Genomic DNA, 21,427 nt, shown 5'->3' with positions numbered 1-21,427 from the left:
CACACTGTGCAGAAGCAAACCCCAAAGACGACTTTGCTCATTGTTAAATAAACTTTTATTAGTTTTGCATGGGGAAGGGTGAAAGGAAAATAAAATTTCTTCCGAGGATTAAGAGCAGCAGGTGGGGAGGAGCAGCTCGGCTCTTCTCTCCCCTCTCTTCCCAGAGGCCACGGTGATGGGTGGGCTCTCTGAGCGGGAGATGCTCAGCCACCCCAGTGCACCACGGTCCCCCAGGGCACACAGGTCCCTAAAGGCACAAGTGTCACTTTGCCCCCTCCCTGTGCAGCCGCCGTCACCTCCCCGGAGCAGGCCAGCTTGTGCAAAATCCCCTTGTAAAAAAATACCATTTTTTCAGTATCGAACATCCTAAAAAACTAGAGCTTTAATCAGTGTCAGTTATCCACACCCTTGATTGGAAATCCTGATTTACACCCTGGGAAGCCGCTGGGTTCCCACTGCGAGGGGATGCACCAGGTTGGCACCAGGAGGTGACTGGGAGCACCCCCGAGCAGCACCAGGTTAGTAGGGGGTGTGTGGGGGGAGACCTTTCCAGCCCCCCTTGCTCATCCCTGGGTGGGCAGAGGGTCCCTCTGTGGGGCAGGAGCACCCACGCCGCATCGCCCAGCACCGCCAGCTCCCTGTCCCTGGGGAAGGGCCAGGCGCAGGATCAGCTCCCGGGCAGGGGGGTCTCTCCTCTGCACCTCCCGGCGGCCCCCTCCCCTCGGTGCTAGTCCGGCGGGATGGGAAGCCCAGGGCAGCGTCGAGGTCAGTCCCTGGATGCTAAAGGCTGGGCTCCACGCTCGCCTCCGCCTCCAGCTTTTGCTGGTACCGCTGCCGGCGCTCGCAGCGGGGGCACGACTTGGCCCTGGCTTGGCAGTCCCGGTGGAAGACGGTTTTGCATTTGCTGCACCTAGGAGAAAGCAAGGGGAAAAAAATAAAATAAAATACAACCCACCCTGTTGGTAATATCAGAGCTGGGACCCAACCTCTCCCCACCAAACCAGAGCCGGGGACGCTTCCTCGGCTCTGCTTTCTCCAAGCATGTGCTGAGCGAAGAGCCCCAGCGAGAGGCAGCTCCGGTTCCAGACGACCCTCGTTAGCAGAAGCAGTAATTGCTTCGAGCAAAAGATCCACCTCCAGCAACCTCAGAGCGAAAGCGGCAGCTCGCCCGGAAAGAGTGTGGCGGGCAGCTGCCAGCGCGCTGCCATCTTGTTGCAGATGACAAAGCGAGATGCGGAGCCAGGTTTGCACTTTGTCTTCAAGAGCGCTGACGGCACGAGAACAAAGTTTCACGGCTGAGACACCAAACCCTGCCACAGCGCAGGGCGGCGAGAGCCCGCCTGGGGATGCAGCTCAGCGCCAGGGTGCTGATGCTCTCCTTGCCGGGGTGGGGGTGCAGCCAGGAGACCCCCAACCTTGACCCTGGGTCAATGGGTGGCAGGGATGCTGCTTGGGGACAGCAGAGCTGCAGGGAAGGGGACGGGCAGCCGGGGACGGCGTTGCCTTTGAGCTGGCCGGCTCTGGGGAGATCTCACCAGCACCAGCCTGGGACCTCCCTGCTCTGGCTCAGCGCTGCAGCAGGAATGTAAACAGCCACAAATGATACCTTGCGCGGGGCGGCCGGGAGGAGACACCCAGCTCCGGGCGTTCGCTACTTATCTCGAGTCAACAGAAGAAAAGTCTCTGCCACCAAGGCTGAGCTCCCTTTTTTCCCACTTGGGCTCCCCCACCTCGCCAGGGACAGCAAAACGCAGCCCATCCACACGCCAGCCGGATTATTTTTTAAACGCCCTCAAGTGCAAATACCTGGTGCCCAATCCAGGTGTGAATACCGCTGAATACCTGAATTTCCCAAAGGAAGAGTGGAAAGGGCAGCGGAGAAACGCCCAGCAGCGCACCGGGCAAGGGACCGTGACATATCGCAGCCTGGGTCAAATCCTGCTCCTGGCAGGCGGCTGCAAACCCTGAGTGAACTCAGGATACGGAAATGGCTTGTGCATGGACAGGCGGGACGCGGGGTGCTGGTGGTGCTGTGCATTTTCCCAGCGGAACAGATTTTCACACGATTTTTCTGGCTTAGCAGCGGTGGCAGCTCCCCCCCGAGCTGGGGGGGGGGGTTGCAAAGCCAGGGGGTGGTTTTCACCCTGTGCGTTTCTGAGCGAGCAGCAGCCGTAAGGCGGCATCTCCTGCCTCCACCTGCCAGAGCGGCTGCAGGAAGCGGCCACCGCTGCTGTGCAAAGGAAAAAGTCCCGCGCTTGGCTGGGTTGATTGTTACGAGGCGTTTCAGATGCATCCTGCAGCAAGTGACAGCAAGTGACGGAGTGACCCCAGCAGCTGGCTGTCCCCCGGGGCGGGCAGAGGGGCAGGAAGCCGGGTTTAGCTTGGCGAGGATGTTGGTCGAGCTGCTTTCCTGCTGCACAACCTCCTCCGCCAGAGGAAAAAAAAAAAAAAAAAAAAAAAAAGAAAAGAGGTCAACAAACTTCTGAGCTCAGCTTTACAGGACATGAGACCTCCGGCAGGCTGCCAGCAGAGCTCAGCCCCGCGTGCCTGCTCTTTCCAGAGACTGTACGCTCTTTTTTCTAGGGAAAATCGGTTCCCTGGGGATGTTGTCTTCGATAATAAGCATGATGCTGTCCCTGTGGCGAGGAGGGAGAGCGAGGAATCCTGCTCAGCTGCCCTGGAAACAGTTGCAGCCACGTAATGCGTGGGGTACTCACGGATCTTGGTCTTGTTGGCACTTTCTGCAGCTTCTGGGTGTTGCTGCTCGCTTTTAGGGACTGCCAGCCGAAGCAGGACCAGGCAGACCATCAGCCTGTTAAACCTCTCTGCCAGGATTAGACTCATTACCAACTAACCATCGAGATGTCGATCTCTGATGGACCAGGCTCCTGGGCCGGGAGGGTTTGATACCGATTTCTTTAGATAATCCTGATGGTGGGGATAAACATCCCCCTTTAACACACCCAGCTGATTTCCATGTCCGCTGAGCTGCTGAACCCGTGCAGCAGCCGACCCCACCACAGGCAAGGACCCTGCCTGCACAGGATGCGAGCTCCGCAGGCAGGAGAGAAACCCACATGAAAGCCAGTGTCGTCGTCCCCCGCACCATCCTGCCGGGAACATCCCCCAGGGCAGCCCACCATTCATCTCCAAATCCGTGTCCATGTGTCCTTCCTCCTCTCCCTGGTTGCAGAGGGGTGTATGAACGGTCCCCGCTGCTGCTTTTCCTTCCCTCCTGCAACCCCTGCAAGGGGCCAGGCTGGATGTGAATCAGAGATGCGCTGGCCAGGTGAGCCAGGCAGGGGCACACAGCACCTTCATCATCCTCCTCCTCCTCCCCCCAGCTCCTCTGCTGCCCTGGGACCCCCAGCACCCAGCCAGGCTTTTGCAAGCTGACAGCAAGGTGCTGGGTGGCACCGCATGTTCAATCTGCAAAGCCACCACGTTTGGTGACATCTCAGCTCTGTGAGGATGGTCCTCTCCTGCCCCAGACAGCCCTGTTTTGGTTCAGATCAGATGAGTATGTGGGTACCACGAGGACACGGGTACCACGAGGATGTGGATACGACAAGGACGCGGGCACCACGAGGACACGGGTACCACAGGGATGTGGATACCACGAGGACGCGGGCACCACGAGGACACGGGTACCACAGGGATGTGGATACGACGAGGACGCGGGCACCACGAGGACACGGGTACCACAAGGATGTGGATACGACGAGGACATGGGTACCACAAGGATGCGGGCACCACAAAGACACACAGCCAGCTCAGAGCTATTTCCAGGCCACCCTGGTGCTACGTGCCCAGAAAGCAAAGAGCCTCCGAGAGGAACCCAGGGGATGGTCCAGGCTCCTGGGGAAGGCCAGTCCATGAGCAGTGGGACGCGACGGAGGCGTTGCTCACCTGGTGGTAGTGTCAAATTCGAAGGGAAAAATGATGTCGCTGCTGTTGCAGATCTGGCAGATGAAGCCACGCTGGGTGCACAGGTCACAGTTGTAGACGTGATGGGAAGCAAACTGGAGCAGAGACTGCAGGAAGGTCTCAAAGACGCCGTCAGCTATCTGCAGAGCAGAGAGACATCAGGCACTCATGGAGCTTATCTCCCATTGGGTTTGCACTGGGCAAAATCCACGGTACCACCATTCTTTGTGCTGCTGCACGAAGACAAGGCTGTCCTCCAAAAAAACCTGCCTGGGTGGTGAGTGGGCCCCAGAGCGAGCTGACAGCAGCACCCACACCTGCGTGGCCAGGGCTCCTGGCTTTGGAATCAACGCAAAATCCAACCCCCCATCACCTCCAGCAGTATTTGCAATAGATACAAGTTTGCAGGGAGAGGTGCTAGCAGCAATGCTGGCTTAAACAGGTGAAACAATTTCTCTCATGTGATCTCCATAGCTCTCGGAGGATATAGGCTTGGGCCAATTATTTTGGTAAATTAAAATAAAGGTAAATTATTTACCTTTAAGTTGATGTGCAAGCTTGCCGAATGCATGTGACGGGTGACAGCAAGGCAAAAGGCAAAGCTGTTTGAAACCTTCTGCTGAAGGAGACACGCTCGACACGGTGTCTCCACAGACAGAAACCGGGATGTTTTCACCAGCAAAACACCTACGACCACGCAAAGTTCTCACCTGCCTCAGGTCAGCGACGCTGTATTTGTGGGGACACTCCAAGAGGTAGTGTCTGTGATCAAGCCTGCAAAGAAGCACAAAGAGGAAGGTGGTAGATGGTTCCTACCACAGCTCCAACAGCTTTGGAGCAAGGAGAAGCCTGGACGATGCAGAATTCTGAAGCAAATCACCACGGACATGATTTTTGCATCACGCCACATCTCTCAAATCCTGCCACTGGGAATCGTGTGAGAGCAGTTCAAAGGGGCGGGGGAAAGAACCCAAATATCTCATCTATTTTTCCAGGTGTTTCCTGCCCAGCCAGAAGCTTCTCGGTCAGGAAGGTGTTTCCTGAGTCACATCTCAGTGTGTTGACCCAGCCAACAGACGGATAACTCCTTAGAGCAGACGACATGGAGCTAAAAGCCAGCCCATGCCTTGGCACCACGGCTCCAGGCGAGCGATGAGGAGCACCAAGAGGCCACTGAGGTGCAGAGGGGGACGCAGGGGTAACGCCACCCAGAGAGGGACCTCACCGCTTGCTCAGCTCCTTCAGGGCCCCGCTGCGGCACATGATGAGATAATCTCCCAGCAGCTTCAGCTGTTCTCTGCTCCGGCGGATCCGACTCATCCTCTCCACGTGGTCGTAGAGGCTCTCGTTGACCAGCTTCAGGTCGATCAGAGGCTGGTTACGGATCTGGGTGAGGAACTTCAAAGCCTGCTGGCAAACCTGGGGCGGAGAGAGACAAGAGGTGGGCACGCACTGAGGAGCGGCTCAGGAGGCTCAGAGGGAGGTCTGGGGTGGACACCTCCGCCTCTGCCGATGGTGGAAATGTTCAGATGGACCTTCAGGGAGCACAGGCGGATGCAGGAGCGTGTCTCTGCTCCCTGTGCTGGCCAAGCCCAGACCTACCCCTCGTTTTGTCAGATCCCAGTTGTGGATGAGGCGCGAGGGAATCACCGTCTCGTCATCCCGGTGGCAGCTGTCGCAGTAGTACAGACCAGAGAAGGCGCAGAGCTTGGGCTTTCCGAAGGAGAAGCCGATCTGCCTGGAGCAGCCTGCAGGGAACAGGGGCGAGGAGATGAGAAGGGACCCGTGCTGCCCACGGAACCTGTTCCCATCACTGCCAGGGTCGGGGGAGACACTTTTGGGACGGGGGGAATGGAACAAGAAAGTTTTTGGAAGGGTTGGAGATCAGCTAAAGCACTTGTAGGATGTTCAGTGAGAGGTCCCCAGCCCCTTCCCTGGGGATTTCAGACCATGATGGTCCAACAGGAGCCGCTTCACTTGATCTCCGCCAAAAAGGAGTCTGGACCAGCCCTGAACCAACCTTTATTCATCAATCACGTGGTTCAATTGTTTGTTTGGGTTTTTCTCAGAAAAAGTGAATCCTGGAAATACTCCAGTGGTTTAGGGAAGAACCTAAATCCCACCTGCCTGCCCCATCACCTCCACCAGTAGCTTTGCCCTATTTTGCCTTCACTCAGCCCTTTTCTTTCCAGCTGCCACCACAGGGTACCAAAACCACGTCTGCAAGAGACGAAGTCAGGATGGATTAAGCCAAAAAAAACCTTTATTACAGCAGTGGGTAACGCAGGAGGAACCCTGCTCGGCTTTGCCACCCCAGCCTTTACACTTTGGGGTAGCTGCAGTGCATCCCCCACCAAAAAAATATTCTCAGAGGTCAGGTGTTGCTCTCTGAATTAAAAAAAAAACCAAAAAAAAAAAGAAGAAAGCTTTTATTGCCTATTATGCCCTGACACGTAAGGAAACCACTCCTGTGCCAGGCTGGGGTGTCAGGCTGGGAGGGAGGTGAAAGCAGGGTGGGCAGACCCCTAAAAAAACTACAGATAAAACCAGGGAATTTGTCTTTTCAGCTTGCTGCTTTCATCTGTTGGTAGGTGGAAGATGCAGGACAGAGCCTGGAGGGCAAGGCAGAGACCAGATAGAACAGAAAAAAAAAAATATATATAAAAAGAAGAAGAGTGATTAAAAGAAAAATAAAAACTTGCTGGAGGGTACAAGAAATATAATTGAAGCAGGAGAGAAATCTGAAGTTTAATTAACTTACCAAGGTAAATAGCACATTCAGAGGTCAGCGAGTGTTATCCTATTAAACCAGCATCGCCCCGTGTGCGGGGAGGCGTTGCTGGAAGGTTAAATGAATGTTTTGCAAAATCAGCTCGTCACACCCATGGCAACATTCGCTCCGGTGCTGCCTTACCGGAAAAACAGCATTTGTTGTTGATTGCACTTTCCCCTCGGGTTGGGGCCACAAAATGCCTCGGAAGAGACTCCTCGGTCCGTCTAAGGTTGCCTCCAAGCCGAGACCCCCGCTGTCTGACCCATAAGCATCTTAAACCGGAGCCCAGCGGCAGCCCAGCTGGATCTGTGCCGGGCTGGGAGGGGACTTCAGTGTGGGGGGGACACCGGCCACCCAAGGTGCCACTGACTGGGGACGTGAAGCCCCCCCAAGGGGTTTGGTGCTACCTGGGGTTTGGATGGGGGAGCCAGCAGCTGGTCTGCCACGGGCTAGCAGGTCTCAGGGAGGTCTCTGATTTGATGTCACCTCATTAACCTGAACGAATGCCACACCATCTTCCCAGACAGAGCTGGGTTTTTGGACAAGCCACCATATACCTGCACAGATGAAGCTCTGCGAGTCCAGGCCCTTCTCCGTGGGGATGGCCACCAGGTATTGCAACAAGAAGCCGTTTTCCTTCACGATGTTCTTCAGGACGACCTGGGAGTGCCCGTCCAAGCTGCCACCCAGCGTCAGTGCCTCTTCCGCGCTCTCCAGGTAGGACATGAGCACCCCTCGGACCAGCTCCCTCCACGAGGCCGCTTCTTCGGCATTCTCAGCCTGCAGCTTCAGGACAGCTTTGGAGGTGATCACCTTGAAGAAGGCAGGTCCCCCAAGGCTGGTGTCTGGAAGGATGTCCTGGATGGTCTCTATACCGTAACTGTTGCTTAAAATCTTGTCGTTGTTCCTGACTTTAAAGCACTTCAAAGTTTCTAGAGACAGGGAAAAAATGAAAGGGAGCCAGGTTTTGTCTACCTCCACGTACAGAACAGCCTCTTTTATTGCATCCAGCTCCGGTTCATGAGCTGGAGCCCAGTCAAAGCTGTTCCCAGGCACATCACTGTACTGGAGAAAAGCAGTGGAGTCGCTCTGGATGGGCTGGCCTTCCCCACCATCTTCTGGATACTCCAGCGTCTCCCACTCCTCCTCCTCCAGCTGCGGCCGGCACTTCTGCAGCGCCTCGCGGATCCTGTCCAACCAGTCCTCGGCCTCGTCTCGAGAAGGAGCTCGTAGGTAGAGCTTTTTCCCCAGAAAAACCAGCTCAAAACGGCCGTCCGAGTGCGTCAGTGCCAGTGACTCACACCGCAGCAGGGAATAGCTCTCGACACAGATGCGGTCCTCGTGGTCCAGGAAAAGCCGGAGCTCCAGCGGCGACAGCTCGCAGGAAAACTCCTTCCATATCCCCATGGCTCCTCTCCGCTCCAGGCTGCCCAGCTTCAGGAGCCCTCGGAAAGGGTTGGAAAGACCTGGGGCAAAAGCAGATGTCTCAGTTTAATCCCAAAAGGGGAAGCCAGTGGGGAGAGAAAAGCCCACGGTAGGCTCACAGCGAGCAACCAGAGGCATCGCAGCTTTGAGAGCCGGTCCCAGTGGGTGTTGGGATGAGGCAGGAGGTCACTGGACCCTGTTCTCCATCATCTGTCCACCCGTATTTGGCTTTTCAGGCTGAGAACGAGTGGGATAAAGGAAACACGTCCCACGGGTAGGTCTGAGACACAGGGACAGGTGCACCCAGCGTATCCCCACTGCTTTTTCGGTGCTTCCCACCAGAGCCACGGCGGGCTCGGCAGGGCCAAGGTAGCTGCTCCACCGCCTTCCCTGGCTTCTAGTGCTGTCACAGCTCAGCAACAGCCCCCTGCCCAAACCACCCCCCGGCCCAGCACTGCCCAGCACAGCCACTGGACAAAAGCTGGAGAGGGGAGGGCGGCACGTACCCATCTGCCTGCGATGCACAACGCTGAAGCCCTTTTGCTCCCGTTCAGGTGACATTTTGGGCTTCCCACTCTCCGAGGACGGCACCGACAGCCTTTCCAAGTCAAGAGCGCTGATGAGCCCCGGGGCCAGCCCCTCGGCAGCCCCCTCTGGCCCAAAGCCGTTGGTGCTGGCCGTGCTTTCGCTGCCCTCTCCCAGAGAAGGTCTGTAGAAATCATCTTCCGAGATCCAGCTCTTTCTTTTCTGTTAAAAAAAATATTATTAAATATTAATTATCAAAACTTAGCAAACATCCTGCGCCCCTCAAACACTCACGCCCACTGCGTCCCCTTCACAGGGGCTGCCTGTGACAAGTCCCACGCAGTGATGCTGGCCATTCCCACACGGATGGCTCCTCCGCTCCCTCCGCTCACGGAACACTCCAAGGGACTGTGGGGACAGCTGGCAAATACTGGGATATATACTGGTGGGATTATAAAGTCCCAAATTGATTAGTCCTCCCTGCTAAAATCATCAAGGGCTCAGCAGGAGAGCACATTCCCTGCAGTAACCACATAGGAGATATTTGGTCCGTGAAGTGTTTCTGATAGTGGGTGAAACCCCAGCTCTGCCATGGAAGGGGACGAGCTCCCCTGGAGCAGCGGTTCCTTGTTCCAGGAAGAACAGAGATGGGGAGAGGTACATGGAAGGTGTCTAGGTTGAAAGAGAGACCTACAGCTTGCAAGCAGCTGCTGCAAACACCAGGCTTGAGCAGCACAGGCAAAAAGTAAGGCAGGGAAGGCAAAGGAAACCTTTGCCTCCGTATGTCACGAAGGGGTGAGACCTGCAAGCAGAAGAAAGCTCGTTAAGCTGAAGGAAAACATGGCTACAACTTCCCCAGGAGTTTTTCTGGCTACAAGAACAGAGCGAGGTTCTGGGACAAGGTCCCACCAGGAGCAAAACATGACCCAGCTCAGTGCTCTGGCAAAAGGGAGCAGCTTCCCTAGACCCAGCGCATCCTTTCTGGGGCTGCATCCCACCAGGAACGCCCCCTCAGCTACCCTACCTGGCTTTCCAAGAGCCTTTTATTCTGACCACCAAAGCGAAGGCCAGCAGAAGAGCTGTCACCAGCCTGCGGCGAGGCTCACGGGTGGCTTGTGGTGCAGCTCCCCGCGTACAGGCGGGCACAGCTCGCTCCTGGGCCAGGAACGCAGGTTGCTCTGTGAGTCATGCGAAAGCAGGGGGGAATTTCCTGTTGACACCGTATGTTATACATAGATTAGGTCAAACTGGCCCAACGCCACGAGGAAGCAGCGGAAATGGGATAACTGGGAGGGAACTGAAAGGAGCAGAGACCAAAAAGAGAAACTGTTTTGGGGAGGGGGGTGGGAGCGGGGTATGAGGTATATCCTAACCTCAGCAGGATGGAAACGATGGGAACCAGGATGGAAAAGCCAGTAACAAATTAGACAAGAGGACAAGGCTGTTCAAAGAGCTTCCTAAAAGCAAAAGCAAACGGATCAAGTCCTTGGCGGCAGCAGGGGAAATCCGCTGCTGTTTAGGCTAGCCTAAGCACCAGGGAATGCCATCCTGACCTGGGAACAGATGTGCCGCGTGAACATTTTTCATTGGAAAACTGTTAATTTGTTTCCTGTTCAGTCAACCCTTTTCCCTCCTCTTACATGGACCACAAATGAAGAAAAGTCCCCCTGAGGAACCCGACTGTGTTATCAGCTTGCACGCAGCCTACGGCCAGATTTGTGCAAGAGCTCATCACGCTCCTGACATCATTAACAAAACCAAAACCTCCCCGTTGCAGCTGCTCTTGGCAAGGGATGGCTGGCGGGCCAGGCAGAGTTTCAAAAGCTTTGGTGCCTCTTTTACCAGGGAATATTGACTTTGAGACAGTTTCTCCCAGAGCAGCTGCATGGACACAGCTGCACAGGGTCCAGGAAGATGCTCGTGGCGTGGGGAGCATCGCTTCCAACCAACTTGCTGTCAGGAGAATGGGAGCAGCATGGAAGATGAGATACTGGAGGAACTGGTGCCTACTCAGGAGCTGTCACCGGTTTTATTTTCCTTTTCCATTAGATCGGCTGGTCAGGAAGGGCAAAACCAAGGAGGTGGATAGCAAGGGAGCTGCAACACTTACCGGACAGCCCAGCAGCGGAGACAGGAGGCATTCAGCTGTCGGGCTGCGGACTGCCTGGCTTGCCTCACTGCTGTCAACTGTGCTGCTTCTGCCTGTCTCTCCCCTGCTCGGACCACCACGCCGCGTGGCCAAGGCACCGGCCGTGCTGCTGGCCTGCGGTGCTGCATCTCCATCCCCGCCGGCGGCGGTCACCGCGTCACCTGTCCCAGCAGAGTCTGGACTGTCGGCATTGGGAGGCAGCTGCTGGCGAGCCCCATGGGATCGAGCCAGGGGGGTGGGCGATGCGGGTGGGGGGCAGGCAGGTGGCCGTGGGGAGCAGCCCAGCACGCTGGGGACCAGCCGTCCCTCCGGGGCTTCCAGGCTCGGCTTGGCTTTGTTGAACTCAGACAACACCCTTGAAACAGAAAAGTGACCAGTTTGAACACAGCTATGTCAACCAGAACCTATTAAAAAATAGTTATTGCAAATTATAACCACCCAAAAAGAGGGCTCAGCATCACTGCTCGTCTCCTGCAGGCTGGCAGCGCTGCAAAAAACCCCCATGGCACTGACCACGCTCCCAGAAAAATGTGTGATTTGTGCCCTACAGAGCAGCAGACAACCCCACGGCTGCAAGGACCCTGCCTGCAAAGGATGCATTTCCTAATGACGCTCGTTAATAGGGTTTAATTTGCTCCTGATGGACATCTCCTAATGGAGGGAGAGCGCTGGGTGGTCCCCGCAGCCCCAACCCCACGTCCAGCTCCTGGACACATATCCAGCCATGGACCATGTGCCAAACTTCAAATGTTTTCATAACCATTAACGAGCAATTATTAGTGGAGCCTGGCCAGACAAGATGCTGTTCCCATGCCCCTGCTCCGCCACCAGTTAGGTCGAATTAAACCGGCCCAAGATTAAAATTCAAAATGACATCTTTCCATCACGAGTTTAATCCAATCAAGGCAGGTTCTTTCTGGATCATCGTAAGATGCAAAAACCCAGCAGCAGGTAACGGTGCCATTATCGATGGGAAGGACAGACTGCAGCTCTAAACCCTCTCAAAGACCTTTATCGGGAAGAGGGTGCCTTCCTCAACCAGCACCCCAGGCCAGGCTCCTTCAGAGTTTTAAAGGTGGCAGGGAAAATATTTCCTGATTACTCACAGCTTATATAACCCACCGGGAATCTCTGTGCTGGTGTTTGGCAGAAATAAATCGTGACGATGACAAACTAACAACCTCCCTTCCCTAAATCATCTGTCAAAGCTGCAAATTATAAACCTTTCCTGTGACCAGACTCATTCCTTTCCCCCTGCAGAAAGCCCTGAAGCATCCCCCAGCGTACGTCAGGGAGATGTGACATTCCTGAAACCGAGGAGCAGCATTTTTCTGATGTTTCTGCCCCAGTAAAGAGGACACGCACTTCAGTGGCCGGGAGCTTGTTTGCTGTGCCAGCAGGGTCCCAGCAAGCTGTGCCGAGTGGTTCTTTTTACCTTTTAGGCTCTTTCAAGGAGGAAAAAAGTAGCTTGTTAAAGAAAAACAGGGAAGAAAGCCTTCCTGCCTACAGAGAGAAAACAAATGAGAGCCCAGGAGAGGGTGAAAAACCCCCTTGAAGAGGAGACCGGGAAAAGACTCACTCTTGCAGAGACCTGTCCAGGTCCTCGGCAGTGGCCGTCCCCAGGTCAGAGTCGCAGGAGAGCGGCTCCTCGCTCCGTTCGGGACTGCGGGCGCAGTGGGCTGGGAGGATGCTGTCGGAGCCCAGGCTGGAGGAGAGCTGGGACGAACCGGTGGTGTTAAGGCTCAGCGAGGACGACGTGAGCTTAGTTTTGCTGCTGGCTTTGCTGATGGGTAGGACAGAGGGTTGAATCTCGATCTCGTCCGACCCTGATGATTGGGAGATCGAACCCAGCGATGCTTTTCTGCGGGGTTCGGATGCCGAGGATGCGAGGGGCTCCAGCAGCTCCGAAACAGGACAAAGACCTGACAGGGACAGAGGGGTGACAGTCCACTCGTTCAAAACCGCTGATTTATAGGAGAGTTCGAAGGTTAAGGATGTTAAGCCCTGCAAGTAGCAAAGGAGAAACTCGCACTCTTCAGCATCTAAGAGCAGAGCGGTCGCTTGGTAGTATTCGGGCAGCCGGGATTTCTCCCGCAGGAGCAGCTTCAAGTAACACTCCATGAGGCCATCGTTCAAAGCCAGCCGCAGCCAGGCTCGGCAGCGCCCGACATCCGTGTTGATAAAAATGAGTTGTTCCAGCTCCGAGACAATATTTCTGGGGAAAGGGGGAAAAAAAAGAATAGAATAGGACATGAGTAGCTCCGCTTTTGGTCCGTCACGGGGTGCAGGAGGGGCAGATCCTCCCTCAGGCACTGCCCAACCTGCTGTGCTATGGGGAATTTAGGAATTAGGACAAAAAAGGCTGTGGAAAATCTCTTTCCTTCATGGAAAATGTGGTTTCCTGTGAAGAAAAAAGAGCTTCTGAATGTCCCAAAGCTAAATATATTGGTAATGTCCCTAGGCATCCCTGGGGTGCCTCTGGGTGCTCCTCTTCCCTCCGGCTGGAGGCATCTCCCACACATAGCTCGCCCTGGACCAAGGATGCAGAGGGGGAAACTCCTGGTGCCCCTGCACATCACTGGGGCTCGCTCTGGCTGGATACATCTCGGAAACAACCGCATCTCTAAATCCTAGCTTCAAATTTAAAATCAGCCCAAACGCAGTGAAAGCTGCTGCGGCAACCAAAAAAACCATCAGGTCAGGTTAAGCTCCTCAAGCAATCTCAACCTCCTGACTTCAGCGGTTCTCCTCTACAATCTGACAGTGACACCCACTCCCTAATCCTCCCTGGTCCCAGCTCACGTCGGTGCTGCAGATGCTACAAAAAAAACCGAGCAAAAGTTTGGGAAGATTTTTTTTTTCATCTGTCTCTCAAGAAGGAAAAAAACGTTCAAAGGGCACAAAAATATCCTCCGTAGCATGTGAAAGAGTTATTTTCATCCCCTTTCATAATTTAAAAGTCGGTGATGGGAACTGGATGAGGCTTTCAAAACTATTTGTGTGTGGGCTGTTATTTAGTGTGGGAGGACTCTGCTTAGGGAGTGGCTCAGAAAAACCCCAGCAAATAAAAAACCCCAGCAAATAACAATAGTTACGCCGACGAGACCTCCTCGAAGGCTGGCTGGGATGTGGGGAAGGGCAGGCCAACCATCCCCAGCAGATCCAGGTCAGAAGAGAGACCAGACCCCCGCACCATGCATCCCACAACCCACCGCTGCTGTACGCCAGTACGGTCAGGGGGGTCCCACTGGGGACACGGGGTCCCCGTACACAGCCAGGCACTGTAAGAAAGGTGTGTGCCCTAGGCTGGCAGCAGTGTGTCATTCCTCAACTGTCTGGGGACATGGGCTCATGCCTGAATGGCACTTCAGCCCCTGCACGTGCCAAGAGGGGCCGTGCTGGGTGCCCAGCCCTGCATCGCTTGGCATAACAGCGACTCTGTTCTCCTTAGTGCATCTCCCAGCCCCCCAGGCACCCCCAGCCCCCCAGTGACAGCATCTCCCCCCCCCCCCCCCAGCCAAAGGACTGAGGACATGGGACAGGGCAGAGACATATCTTTCCATTAAGCCATCCTCCTGCTCACCATTCCTTGAATTTTGTGGCTTTTACACCAGAGAAGGGATAAACCTGAGCGTGCAAACACCTTTCAGCAGGGACGGGCACTCACCGGTGGGTGATGCTCTTCAGCAGACCCCAGAAGACTGGCTGGGGAAGTGGTCCCCGACCCCCAGTTTTCTTCCCTTTCCCCCCACTCTCTGCTTTTATATGCTTCGCCTTCAGCCCGTGCACAAAGACAGCTTCCAGGGCGCTGCAGAGCGTGTTCGCGTTCCCATCGTCGCTGGTCACGATGGAATCCGAGGTCACGTACTGCTTCTGCAATGCCTTGATGGCATTCACCAGTTGCTTCTTGATCAGCTGCAAGACAGGAGGTACATGCTTGGCTTATAAAAAATGAAGTACTACGATAAATTTCATTTAAAGGGGGCCAAAAACTGCGAGGCTCATCCAGAGCGAAGCGCCAGGCAACGCCTGCTTCATCCACATGCTTGGCAGCAGCTGCTAGGGAGCACCAGAGCTGAACTGGTCAAACTGGGAACTCATGCTCTCGGCATCACAGTTCACCTGGCTTTTTAAAATAATTTATGCAATTTTAGCTGGTGTTTCAGAGCCCACTGGGTGGCTGAGGTTGCCTTTAGAGCGTGTGGTGCTTCCCCTGCAGACACCAAATTGCTGAAGAGGATGGGGAGGCAAAAGAAATTGTCTTTTTCCAGGCGTTTGCTCGGGGGAAACACAAGGATTAAATAAACACGGGGGAGAAACTCGAAACTCAAAGGAGGTAACCCATAATAAGGGCTTCGATACCACTTGAACTCATGCAGATCAGCCCAAGCAGCATGTGACGCACTAATGAGTCCCGCCAGCAGAAATCAAAGCCATCGATCTTGCCGGCTCTGTGTTGATTAACCCACAGGCGCCACCGGGGTCGGCCCCCCCGCCCCCAAAAAGATGCTTTTGGAAGGATGGCTGGGGTTCAGCTGCTGCCTTTGGAGAGGCTCAGCAGGCTTTGAAGCTGGAACATGGGAGTTTTACCTTCCAGCAGCTTTGCTTCCCCCTTTCTAGCACCAGTTGAAAAGAAGCAAGCTCAGTGAATTTAACAATTTTAAGCTGGTGGAGAGGATTTTTAGGTTTTTTTTCTAACACAGCTGAGCCCGGATGTCTCAATCAACCTCATTGAAAACGAAAGTTGCACTTCCCAGCAGGCATTTGGCAAACGCTGCAAATTCAGGCAGGACCCCATCAAACAATTCCCGTTTCAGCATCAATCACGCAGCGTTCAAGGCGAACGCTGACCGGCACCAGCCGCTGCGACTGGGGCAGGGCAGATTTTGACTCCAGCCTGGGTTGGCTGCACGATCCCGTATTAAATTTCCAGCCTGGGATATTTTTTTTCCAGCATCTAAATAAGATTTCCAGCAGCTGTAGTTCAAGGACAACAGCCGGGGGAACGTGCACCTTATCCCTGCTCGTATTGGGGACGCCCCTTGCAGCGGGGGCTGTTTTCCAGGTGCCCCACAGATCTGCTAGCACAAGCAACCCGCCTGCAAGCAGCAACTGTGGGCTAACTGGATGAAAGACTGCAACTGATTTTATCTGTCATGCATGAATTAACTCTGCTGTGGGATGAATTAAACACCCGGTTTTAACCGCTGGGTTTGAACTTTGCTCATTAAACGTGTTCAGACTCTCAAAGCTGGGGAAAGAAACCCCCAATATACCGAGCAGCGACGCTCGCTGGGGAAAGAAACCCCCAATATACCGAGCAGCGACGCTCCTTCAGCCACGTATCAGGGCTGAGCACCTTCCCCTGCCCCACGCTGGGCCTTGCCACGAGGGGCAAAGCCCAGGGCAGAGGCTGGTGTGATTTAAGTCATGGCCACCCTTTTTGCTTTAACCGCCCCCCACCAGAAAAACCACCAAGGATCCTCTCTGCTGGAAAGCTGAGCCCCCTTCACCCATATAAACCACCCCGATCCCAGCTGGCAGCACCCACAAGTCCTACCACGTCCCTGCCAGTAACTGGAGTTGCACTGGGGAGTAACTGGGGCTACCTGGGGAGCACCGAGGTGTTTCACTCACCTGTATGGCTTCCTTGGGGTCATCGGTGTGGCTCGAATGCATCTCAGCTGCTGCCGCTCCCCGCGCCGGGCGCTGCCTTCACATGTCACCTTTGGGACAAGGAGGAGGAGCACATCTGAGCACCCGTTTGGTTTACACCCAACTCACCTGCCACGCGAAGGGCACCCGGCGTCACGCAACAGGCGCACATCATGCACCGAGGTATTTTGCAAGGGCTGCTGCTGGATTCAAGCTGGGACTGACCTAGGACCGCACCGAAGCACACCTCGCTTCCTGGGGACCGGGAGAGTTTCAGGCAAAGCAGAGCACGGCCAAGACAGCGAGAGGGGTAATTAACCGCTGCAAGCTGCCCGCAGGCAGCCCTAAAGCGGGGTGGGACACCAGGCCAGGCAAGCCAGCAGCGACGCACGCAGGGCCAGGGATGGCTTCCCTTCTGTTTCTACATCGCCTGCAATCCCCGAATGCCAGCAAGGGCATCAGAGCAGGCATCTAGTGAGAGAACCTGAACAACAGCACGCAAAACCCAGGGGAATAGCATTAAGGGGGGGTCAGTGCCACCCCCTAGCAGACCCTGGGCAGAGGTGGCAGCAGCTCATCTCTCCAGTACTCGTCGGAGGAGCGATGCTGCTGCCGAACCCGGTGGGGACGGAGGTGCTGGGGCGCTTGCCCCGACGGCACAGCGCTGCCTGGGGTAGATGGCAAGGAAGGATGCCGGTTCCCCATCAGGTTCCCAGCCACTTTGTTCACAGGCAGATGAAGTCCAGGATCTCCCTGCTCTCGGGGCCACGGATGGCAGCGCTGCTCTGCTGCAGCTGGTTTTGGGGGCAGAGAGAAAAAAATCGGTGCCCTCCTGCTACGGGAAACCTTGGCAAAAGCAGAGCCAAGCAGGCAGCAGCAGCCCCGCTGCGGTCATCTGCAACCGCAGGGTGTTTGCAGACAACAAGGGACCTTTGACTTCAGACTTCTGGCCTCCTGCCCTGTTCTTCAGAGCCGTCTGCTGAAACCAAGCTGTGCCTGGAGGCTCTGAGAGCAAAGCACGTGGCTGTCGGTGAGATGCCCATCGTATGGCTGCACCCCTGCTCAAACACAGCGTGTCCTGGTGCTGGAAAGGGTCTGAGAGATGCTCCAGTACCAGCTACTGCCACAAAGCTTTCTAAGGATACGAGAGATGGGAGAACAGATTTATCCCCTTGAGTTGGAAGCACCTGCCGTCCCAATGGAGGAGAGAGCTCAGCAGTTGACCGTAGGGTTTGGCTATGCCCACGGCAGACAACGGGCTTGGTATGGCATCGATACATCAGATTTTATTTCCAAGCCAACACAAAAACCCCAGAGCTTTCCCCGAGGAGAGCTGACGGCCTCAATGTGCCCCTCTACCTGTGCTGTGAGCTGTCAAACCAGGGCAGAAACTCGGTTTGCAGACCAGCTCCTACACGGCCAGTGCCAAAGGCGGCGCCGGTCCAAGTCCAGAGCAGCCCAGACCCTGAGCATCCCGCCAGCTGGTCCTGCTTCGAGCAGCAGGTCAAGAGCTCTTTGGGGACAAACCCTGGACTGATCCTCAAGTGTTTCCAGAGTTCACAATTTCATAGAAAAGGAAACTGTTTTCGCCGTGACTTGTCATAAGATTTCCTCTCTTGGGTTGCAACACAGAAATGAGGGAGCGCAGCGATTACAGGAAAGTTACCCTCTGCCTCAGAGGTACGAGGTGCTGCTGGGGGCTTTTGGGGCCAGCGAGGGGACACCTAAGTGACAGCAGCAGTTGATGAGGACTTCAGAGAGCCACCCCCATCCCTGCCCTCCACACGGGAGGTTCAGGCTCTTCAGGGCCAGGCAGCCCCTGCCCCTGCCCCCACCACCTCCACACACCCCGCAAACAAGCCGCACAGCCCACCCACGACAAATTCAAGGTACAAGAGCTGGGGGTGGGTGAAGCAAGCTGTGGGCACAGGGTGGCATTTCTCCTGCCCAGAGAGGCAGCGTGGGGTGTTTCAGCTCCAGGACTGCACCCACTGTTCGTGCTCTCGGTGTTGACCAGCCTGGCATCCCTGGCCAGTTGCAGGGGAGGAGGCGACAGCGGCGTTTTTGCAAAGACCTTGTCCAGATTTTACTAAGCAAGTGGCATTCTCCCAAAACACATGCTTCTCTGCCAGCATCACCAGGAGGTGAGACACCAAGGAGGACACCTGCCGCCTTCATCATGGGACTTTCCACTCCTACCACGACCAGTCCAACCAGTTTGTTCCAGTGCTACGAATCCACGCGGCACCACTTCTGTTGGGACAGCATTTTCCTGAATAACGAGTGCAACAAACTAGCTCGGAGGCAGATTTCACCTAACACAAGTCGTTGGTGAAACATGGAGAAATTGGACTGGCAGCCCTGGTGCCAGGATAGCCAGCTCTAGAAGGAACTGGAGGGCTCCGGAGCACTTCCAGGCAGATCCTGGAAAGCCAAGGCTGTTCCTTGTGATCTTGAAAGGGTAAGAGACGGGATGGATGTGCAAACGCAGAGACAAGTACATCTACAGCAGAACCACCCCCGACACACATCGTTTCCCAGCAGTCACCACCCCGGAGGCTACACAGTCAGAGCACAACAGCTCAAGTGCAAAAAAGAAAACAAAACAAGTGAGAAATAAAACCAGCCAGCAAGCTGGTGTGGTTAAACCTACCGAGGAAGAGAGTCGCTGGCGCGAGAGCGGAGCTGTTTATTTACCAAACTGCTGCAAAACAGCCAAATCCTTTGGGAATGGCTTGTTCAAATCAAGCCTTGTGCCAGGAGAGGCAGAGACCCCGTCCCCTCAGAGCTCGGCTCTTCGGTCTCGCAACAAGCGCCGCTCTCCAAGTTATAAATAAACAGCAGGTCACCACTCGTGCTTTGCGGACGGAAAACAACAGCCCACAACGGCGTGAACCGGTGACTCAAGGCCTGGACACGGAGCCAGTCATTTTCCAAGCACGAGTGCTGCGCCAGGCACCCTCCACCCCGAGGAAACGAGGCCTTTGCTGGGCCGGTGAGTCCCAGGGCTGGTGCTGGGACACCCCTTCCCCTCCTACACAGCTTCTACTTTCCCCCCACAGCCCCTGCACACCCAGCCACGCTTCAAAGACAAGCCAAGCCCAAGCAGAAGCAGCCGGGGGAGCAGGAAAGCCAGCTGGCACCGCCGGCAGATTGGTTTGCCAGAGGATAAACCCCCTCAGAAATAACTCGGCGAGGGTTAGGGCAGGGTGACAGCTGGGTCTCTGCTCGCAGCGGGACCCTCACGGTCTGGCTCCAGCTCCTTCTCCGCACCGCCGCCGTCCCCGCTACAGGACCGCCAGCGTTGGGCCGGGGCCCAACACGCCACCCTCTTCCCCAGGGAAACATCCTCCTTCCAGTTGACAAACCTGACGGTGGACGCCGAAGAGTCGCTGCTGCTGAACCCCTCCAACTTCTACCCCTACAGCACCGAGCGGGACGTCCAGGAGCTGCCGAGGGATGAAAAAAGCAGCCGGGGAGCCCCCAGCGCTGCCCTCGATGGGAAGCTTGTGTTCGTCCAGCGCTCAAAAACCAGAATTTCTTTTAGCCCGTTGGGCTACAACCCGCCGGAGCTGTGGGTAACACCGGGGTTGACATTCCCCGACATCGCAGCCAACAGAGCCACCACACAAGGGCCACGCGGGTTGTGAAACCCCCCCCGCGGCGTGGCAGGACGTTGCCGTGTTTATACGCCCAATTTTTGTGCCTCTTTCAGGTTCCCAGCGTTGGAGTCCCCCGCTCGAGTCGGTGGCCATCGGAGAGGGCGGGCAGCTCGCATCCCTTGGCGGGGGGAACCGGGGGGGCCTGGAAGCAGGGTAACAACAAAGCGGCTTTTTAAACTCTACGTTTTTCAGCAAAACCCGGAATTTGTTTGCAACGGCTCATTTTAAGTGAGGAAAATGGTTTTGATAGAGAATGTAAGGGAGAAAGCTATCAAGACCCCCAGGGGTGCTGGGGTCTCCGCAGAGGTGCAGCCCCCCCGGGGTGTGAGGCCTGCAGGGAGGAACCGGGCCGAGGGTTTGGGGTGTCAGCGCTGGAGGGGGTGGATCGAGGCCCAGAGGCCATCAGCCCCCCCCAGGGACCCCCAAAGGCCGCACCTGACCCCCCGTGTGTGGGCGCTGCGGGGGGGCTCAGTGCAGGGCCGAGGCTCTGGCTGCCCACGCGTGGGGCCTGGCAGGGGTGGGCTGCGGTGCCGGGCTCCCCGGGGGGCTCGGGGCTGCGGGGGGCACCCGGGTGGTGGGGATGGATCAGGGCCTTGCCCCCACCCCCTGCTGGGGGGGTGCAGGCCGAGCGTGCCCGGGGAAGGGTCAGCAGCCACGGGGAGCAAGGGGGGGCACTCCTGCCTGCACCACCCTGCACCCCCTGTCTGCACCGCTCCTCCCCCTGCTCCCCCTGCCCCTCTCATCACCCTGTGCTCCTCATCACCCCGCATCGCTGTCTGCACCCCCCGCCCCCCTCATCACCCGGCCCCCCCGGCTGCCCCCTCCCCGCCCCCCTCATCACCCCACCACCCTGCCCCCCCTCCACGCCCCTCACCACCCCGCGCCCCCCGTCTACCCCCCTGCCTGGCACCCTCATCAGCCCGCACCCCCCCGCCGTGCCCCTCATCACGCCGCCCCCCCCGCCTCCACACACCCCCCCCGCGCCCCCCCCCCCCCCCCCCCGCTCACCGGCCCCGCGGCTCGGGCCGGAAACCCGGAAGTGGCGGCGGTGCCGGGAGCGCGCGCCCCGCCCCTCCTGACGGCAGCGCGCGGCGGGGCGGAGCCGAGGGGCGCCGGGACACGCCCACCCGGCACGGGGCGGAGCCGAGGGGCGTCGGGACACGCCCACCCGGCACGGGACGGGTTTGCAGGCGCGGGCACGCGGTGTTCCGCGCACCCGGGCGCGTGCACGCACCCTTGCACAGGCGCATGTACACGCGTGCACCCCCACATGTGCACGCATGGACTCCTACATGCAAACATGTATGTACA

At 56.6% G+C, this 21,427-nt stretch overlaps 1 protein-coding gene across 2 annotated transcripts; it reads right to left on the bottom strand.

The window, feature by feature from the left end:
• Nucleotides 1-32: 32 nt before the first annotated feature.
• On the bottom strand, nt 33-21,218 carry PLEKHM1 (pleckstrin homology and RUN domain containing M1). 2 transcript variants are annotated; one of them, XM_056362569.1, is made up of 13 exons: nt 21,125-21,218; nt 19,823-20,258; nt 16,437-16,525; nt 14,467-14,714; nt 12,379-13,014; nt 10,761-11,154; nt 8,632-8,872; nt 7,258-8,166; nt 5,530-5,675; nt 5,153-5,346; nt 4,638-4,701; nt 3,910-4,067; nt 33-910 (listed from the first exon to the last, which is right to left on the bottom strand). In XM_056362569.1, the coding sequence occupies exons 3-13, from the start codon at nt 16,476-16,478 to the stop codon at nt 781-783; spliced, it is 3,162 nt and encodes a 1,053-aa protein (XP_056218544.1). In that variant the 5' UTR covers nt 16,479-16,525; nt 19,823-20,258; nt 21,125-21,218; the 3' UTR covers nt 33-780. The 2 variants fall into 2 exon arrangements, with proteins under 2 accessions (XP_056218544.1, XP_056218545.1); XM_056362570.1 differs by lacking the exons at nt 19,823-20,258; nt 21,125-21,218 and adding an exon at nt 19,108-19,812.
• Between the last annotated feature and the right edge of the window lie 209 nt (nt 21,219-21,427).

Source organism: Falco biarmicus, chromosome 17 (genome assembly GCF_023638135.1).
Source record: "Falco biarmicus isolate bFalBia1 chromosome 17, bFalBia1.pri, whole genome shotgun sequence".
Taxonomy (NCBI): Eukaryota; Metazoa; Chordata; class Aves; order Falconiformes; family Falconidae; genus Falco; species Falco biarmicus.
The sequence above is the reverse complement of the archived record's forward strand: the minus strand, read 5'-3'. Positions and strand labels throughout refer to the sequence as shown.